At 37.9% G+C, this 7,742-nt stretch overlaps 1 protein-coding gene across 1 annotated transcript in view; it reads right to left on the reverse strand.

Annotated features, from left to right (window-relative positions):
- Nucleotides 1-7,742, reverse strand: part of myo7aa (myosin VIIAa) — a 64,077-nt gene that overhangs the window by 25,555 nt on the left and 30,780 nt on the right. Inside the window, 1 exon segment of the mRNA XM_062418510.1 lies at nucleotides 3,455-3,547. Coding sequence (XP_062274494.1) covers nucleotides 3,455-3,547 — 93 coding nt within the window.

A 7,742-nucleotide genomic window follows, 5' to 3' on the forward strand; every position in this document is an offset into this window, starting at 1 on the left:
TTCTTTCTCTTTTTTCTTTCTTTCTTTTTTCTTTCTTTCTTTCTATCTTTCTTTCTCTTTTCGTTTCTTTCTTTCTGTCTCTCTTTTTTTCTTTCTTTCTTTCTCTTTCTTTCTTTATTTCTTTCTCTTCTTCCTTCTCTTTCTTTCTCTCTCCTTCTTCTGATCACATTCAGACTCACAGCTGAAGAAGTTCGTCTCAAACCAAAGTATCAAAGTGAGGAATCATCAAACTTCATCGTGATGTTTTCCATCCGACGGTCTCTGATATATTTCATTCTAACATGTGAACTTCTGCCTTCGTGAAGCTGAATCTCTGAAATCATCCGACAGGAAACTCAAAGTTACAGTTGAAGCACTTTTTTTTCCTCCTGTGAGCTTTTTTTTAATCTGGCAACTTTCCCAAAACCCTTCTCCTGTCTGTTCCTCCTGTGATCCGTCCATCCGTCCTCCGGCTCATCCGACCGCGTCCTGTAAGGGAAGTGTGAGAGCTGCGCTGCGCTGCGCCCCCCCCCCCCCCCCCCCCTCTGCTGCACTTTCTCCTTCCTGCTCTACTTCCTGTCCAGCTAAGCAGTAACTTCTGACAGAGAGTTAAAATACACGACGAGCCGAGAGAGAAAAGAAGAAATACATCTAAATATAAATGAGTCCATGTGGTTTAGTTTAAATTTAAAGGGTTAAAATGATAAAATAAACGTATGAATAACTTCACACATTCTTTTTTTGTGGACCCAGCATCAAATTTCTGCTTTTAATCTATTTAGAGAGAATATATTAGAGGATTATGGTAAAAATGTCTAAGTGGTGTAACCATAAAAACTTTGTACCAAATAATTCAACTTGCTTAAAAACAGTAAATTGTCACTAAAACACCATATCAACTAGTTTAACATGATCTTACATTATAACTTTTATATTAAATAAAGGTAATGGAATACTATTGTTCTAAATATTACATTTACTCTGGTTACCATGGAGACCAGGAACCTGACTGCTTTACTTCTCCTCTTCCTCCTCTCTTTCTTTCTCTCTTTCTTTCTCTCTTTTTTCTTTCTTCTTCCTCCGCTCTCTTTCTTTCTTTCTTTCTCTCTTCTCCAACTTCTTGTTCTTTCTCTTCTTCCTCCTCTTTCTTTCTTTCTTTTTTCTTTCTTTCTTTCTTTCCTCCTACTTCTGGTCTTTCTTTCTCTTCTTCCTCCCCTTTTTCTTTCTTTCTTTCTTTCTTTCTTTCTCTCTTTCGTCCTTTATCTTTCTTTCTTTCTTTCTTTCTTTCTAGCTGGATAAAATATGTAATATGTATCATTCTTTTGTGGTTACACCATTTGACATTTTCAGGAGCATTCAGTCTTACTTTTGGGTAAAAAATGGTGCAAATATAATTTCAAATGATATAAAACCAACAAAAATACTAAATGTACATTTTAACAAACCTGATGCTGCTTTTAAAACTTTTCACCTCAACATTATAAACACACACCAGCGAACAGGAAGTGCAGCTTTCTTTATTTTTGCTCCACAATGACGAAATAAAACATTTAAATCTCATCATGTCGAGTGTTTAAAAGTTATCACTGCGGATCAGAACAGAAACAAAACTGTCAAAACATAAAACTCTCAGCTGATGTTTTCATTTAACCCCTGGGGACAAACCCAACCCCCCCCAAAACAACAACAGCGTCGCCGTGACAACCAGCTAGGATGTGACCTTTCACCCCTGAGCAACGTCTGACCTCACTGGAAACCACAACACACACTGGAGCCTGAGATAACCGCGGTGCTGATTTGGTGCCACGTCAATAAAACTGGAGTGATTTATATTGAATAGACATTTGTAGTGAATACTCATCGTAACTTTAAGCGACTTTAAAAAGATTTATATTCATTTCCTGGAGACTTAACCGAACCCTAACCCTTAAAAACTGACATAAAAATCAGCTTTTTCCAAATCTGGGACACAACTTCCGTCAATTTAACTGGTCCTAAGTCTGAAATGTGTCCCTAAAAGTAGCCTATAACAGACCACACACCCACTTATTCTTACTTCTGTCACTTTTGGGGACTTTACATAGACTTACATTCAATTCCTGGAGACTTAACCAAACAGTAACCTTAAAAACTCACATAAAAATCAGCTTTTTTCACAACTAGACAAAGCTCTTGTCCTTACTGAACTGCTCCTAAGTCTGACATTTGTCCCCAAAAGACTATGAAAGACTGCACCGAACCCACACAGGTTGTCCTAAGTGACTTTAAGGGACATTACATTGACTTGCATTCATTTCCTTGAGACTTAACCAAACAGTAACCTTAAAAACTGACCCAAAAATCAGCTTTTTTCTGAATCGGGGACACACTTTCTGTCAATTTAACTGCTCCTAAGTCTGACATTTGTCCCAAAAACACTATGAAAGACTGAACACACACACATACAGGTTGTCCTACGTCACTTTTGGGGACATTACATTTACTTATATTCATTTCCTGGAGATTTAACCTAACAGTAACCTTAAAAAACTGACCCAAGCTTTTTTCCGAATTTAACTGCTCCTAAGTCTGACATTTGTCCCTAAAAGTAGCCTATAACAGACCTCACACCCACTTAGTCTTACTTCTGTCACGTTTGGGGACTTTACATAGACTTACATTCACTTCCTGGAGCTTTAACCTAACCCTAACTATAACTACTGACATAAAAATCAGCTTTTCTGAACCAGTGACATGGCTTTCGTCCCCAGTTAGTAAAGCTGACATTTGTCCCTAAAAGTACCGACCACACACACACACACACACACACACACACACACACACACACACACACACACACACACAGGGAAACAAAAACACAGCCTTTCCTGTCAGCAGACGCGTCAACTGGAAACAATCACAGCACCACTGGGATGAACTGGTTGGTTCCCAGTCAGCTGCAGGTGAGTGTCCAACATTCAGGGATTTATAACACTATTATCTTATTATTATTATTTAGTTTTATCCTAGTTTTTACCCCCAATTTTAAAGCTCTGATTTGATCCGATCTGGATTTTCTTAAAGTCAGTGTATTATATTAATGTAATGTTATGTCTTTTGTGTCTATAATGCAGCTTTAAGATGTTATAAATCTTAATAAAACACCCACAATTTAATGAAAGTAGTGAGTTAATGCAATATATTTACTGCCTAACTCATCTTATTATATTTATTATGTATTACCTGCACCTATTCTGTTATATAGTGTTATATTTTATTATTATTTTGACATGCAGATGCTCATTTGTAATGCTCTGTCAGTAGCAGCGCTCCCAGTTTCATCATATAGGTGACAGTACAATAACAATAAAGGCTACTCTTATCTTATGATGTAATGTGGAACCATTAATGTGATTTTCAGGCAATTGTGACCCAAATACAACAGGAGGGTTAAGTAGTTCTGGTTATATTTGTTGGTGGACTCTCCCTTTATTACCTTCAGGAAGATCTTGGTCTTTCCCATCTGCCAGTCGTCGTCTCTGCCGAGCACGGCCTCAGCGATCCTCTGACAGGTTCCTCTCAGATCCTCCTGATGGAACGGAAACACAAACAGTCACACAGAGTCTGCAGAGACGAGCTCAGCTTCTAAACGCTCCGATTCTGTCTTCAGTGAGAAAAAATGTGGTGATGTTTTTTGTTTTTTTGAGTCATGTTTCAGCTTGAGGCTTTCATCAGGGTCAACCAGGCGGGGAGTTCTGGTCCTCTGAAATGATGCCAACTCGGAAGTAACTTAAAACTGCATTCTATCAAAAGGCCACCAGGGGGCGACCGTTTTGGTGTCAAAAGGACTTCTGTCTCTATACAAGTCAATGGAGAATTCACCAACTTCTCACTTGATGTCTAACCTCAGTAAACGTTTTCAAAATGTGTTTATGGTCTCAATCGCTAGTTTAAAGCCTTCTTCAATGCAGTATGATGTTCATTTGGGACATTTTGGCCTCCCTGATTTTATATGTGACGATAAAGCAGGGTATGCATTAGGGCGAGGCTACGTCGTGATTGACAGGTTGATTGGCTCACAGGTTCAGGAGGGCGCCTCATGCTCCTCCTGATGCCCATATAAGTAGAATCCCTGTTTTTATTTTTCCCAGCATGCACCTGAAATTTTCAAGATGGCGCTGCTCAGATCCGATACTATTGGCCTCCGAGCAGCAGTCCACAAACCAATGGGTGACGTCACGGATGTTACGTCCATTTTATATACAGTCTATGGTTTTAACCAATAAAAGGTTTTAACCCTTACATACTGTTCAGAAAACACACCGTAAAAACGTTTCTTTTAGGCCAGAAATTTGACTAATTTTCCTAATTTGAGCCACATTATATAAAAATGGAAATGTGTTGCCTCATATTTATTCCAAAAATCACCAATTATTATCCCAGACAGGTGAGGAAGGTGATTATCCAATGAGAGACATGAGTGACACTGTATTTGGTCCATAATCCAAGGTTGTTACTTTGGTTTGAGAAGTGATTTGAATCCCAATTCCTGTATTTTATAGTAACATTTTAGGGACTATGGCGATACAAAATCCAGGGAAATAATAATAAACTTGGTCATAATGAAAGTATAGTAGCATCTAGACTGGTAAACTCTGGACTGGATTATCTCAAAGATGCCAACGTCTCTTTAAAACACAGTGTAAGAAATTGTGAGCTTTATTCTATTTGTGAAAATGCAATAAAGGCAGATTTCACTGTTTGTTTTTCATAAGTAGACCACTTTAGACCATGCAGCAGGAATAGATGAATAAAACTATTTTGCCCACATTGTGTAAGTTAATGGGACGGACCAAATATTAGGATAATAATTGTGATCTTGATATTTCAGTCACACACACACACACACACACACAGATGAAAGAAAAGCAACAACATGTTGACGACCAATGAAAACAAGCTGCTGTTAAATTATGGAAAAAAACTGAAAGGTGACAAAACACACGAGGTGACGTCTGTTTGATCCCAGCGCACACACACACACACACACACACACACACAGATAGAACAGACACACACACACACACACACACACACACACACACAGATAGAGCACACACACACACACACACACACACAGATAGAGCAGAGACACACACACACACACACACACACACACACACACACACACACAGAGATAGAGCAGGCACACACACACACACAGATAGAGCAGAGACACACACACACACACACACACACACAGATAGAACAGACACACACACACACACACACACACACACACACACACACACACAGATAGAGCAGAGACACACACACACACACACACACACACACAGATAGAGCAGAGACACACACACACACACACACAGATAGAACAGACACACACACACACACACACACACACACACAGATAGAGCAGAGACACACACACACACACACACACACACACAGAGATAGAGCAGAGACACACACACACACACAGATAGAACAGACACACACACACACACACACACACACACACACAGATAGAGCACACACACACACACACACACAGATAGAGCAGAGACACACACACACACACACACACACAGATAGAGCAGGCACACACACACACACACACACACACACACAGATAGAGCACACACACACACACACACACAGATAGAGCAGGCACACACACACACACACACACAGATAGAACAGACACACACACACACACACACACACACAGATAGAGCACACACACACACACACACACACAGATAGAGCAGACACACACACACACACACACACAGATAGAACAGACACACACACACACACACAGATAGAGCAGACACACACACACACACACACACACAGATAGAGCAGACACACACACACACACACAGATAGAGCAGACACACACACACACAGATAGAGCAGACACACACACACACACACACACAGATAGAGCAGACACACACACACACACACAGATAGAGCAGACACACACACACACACACACAGATAGAGCAGACACACACACACACACACACACACACAGATAGAACAGACACACACACACACACACACACACACAGATAGAGCAGACACACACACACACACACACACACACAGATAGAGCAGACACACACACACACACACACACACACACACACACAGATAGATCACACACACACACACACACACAGATAGATCACACACACACACACACACACAGATAGAGCAGACACACACACACACACACACACACACACACAGATAGATCACACACACACACACACACACACACACACACACACACACACACACACACACACACACACACACACACACACACACACACACACACAGATAGAACAGACACACACACACACACACACACACACAGATAGAACAGACACACACACACACACACACACACACCCCTCTCTCTCTACCTGTTTGTAGGCTGGTTTGACTCCCGGCATTAAGACTCTGTATCGGTCCACGAACTCTACGAATGTGTATCTGATCGGATATCCAGCTCTGCGGATCCGAATAGTCTCCATCATCCCCGAGTACCTCAGCTGACGCACACACAGCTCCCTGTCAAACAACTACACACACACACACACACACACACACACACACACACACACACACACACACACACACACCAGTTAAACCCTCTGCTTAAAATAGCAGCTTTCATTCAGCTTAACGTGATTCAAAGTGTTTCACAGCTGATAATAATGAAAAAAAGGAATAAAAATTATCAACAAATTACAAAGAAAAAATTTACAAAATAAGAATGATAAAATGTTAAAAAAGTAAATTGGAAATGTGGATTTGTAATTCAATTTTAAAATGAAACACAGCAAAATAAATAAAACAAAATACAATGAATTAATGAAATATAAGAGAGAAAAAGTGTATTAAAAGTTAAAGTTAAATGGTTAAAAAAAAGAGCTTATAAAGAAAAACAGATAAGAAGATAAAACTTGATAATAATAATAATAATAATAATAATGATATTAATAATAATATAAAATAAAGTAGAGAAATTAAGAATGAAAAAAAACGTTTTAAATATATAAATAATAAAAATGTGGATTTATAATGAAATTCTAAAATTAAATAAAGCAAAATTAAATAAGACAAAATAAAAAGAATAAATATAATTTAGAGTAAAAAACAAGATTAAAAAATAGGCAAAATCAGACAAAATCTATAAAAAGATTAAACTTGATAATAATAATAATAATAATAATGATAATAATAATAATAATAATAATAATATAAAATAGAGCAAAGAACAAATTACTAATTAAAAATAAAAAAAATTGAGACCAACGCACGCAAGAGAAAATAAGCGATAAAAAGAAAAAAAACAAATAAAATAAATAAGATAAATAAGAGAGGATAATTAAAAAGTTTATTAAAAGTAATAAAACCTAGGTTAAAATAGATTACAAAGACAAAACCAAGATAATTAGAAATAAATAAATAAAAGAGATAAAGTTTAATAAAAGCTCGACTAAAAAATTAGGTTAAAAAGACAAAAGATAGATAGATAGATTTTGCATTAAGTGTAATTAAGTGAACATTTCCTTTAAACCTGCTAATAAATGAATTTTCTAACTTTCTAAACATAACAACTCTTTAAATGTAACTTTAGATGTTTTAACTGTAACAGACTCATTTAGTTTGGGTGTATTTGTCTCCATAGTAACGCTGTTTAACTAGATCACTCTCCTCTCTCTATATGACTGATACATTAC

Source organism: Scomber scombrus, chromosome 5 (assembly GCF_963691925.1).
Source record: "Scomber scombrus chromosome 5, fScoSco1.1, whole genome shotgun sequence".
NCBI lineage: Eukaryota > Metazoa > Chordata > Actinopteri > Scombriformes > Scombridae > Scomber > Scomber scombrus.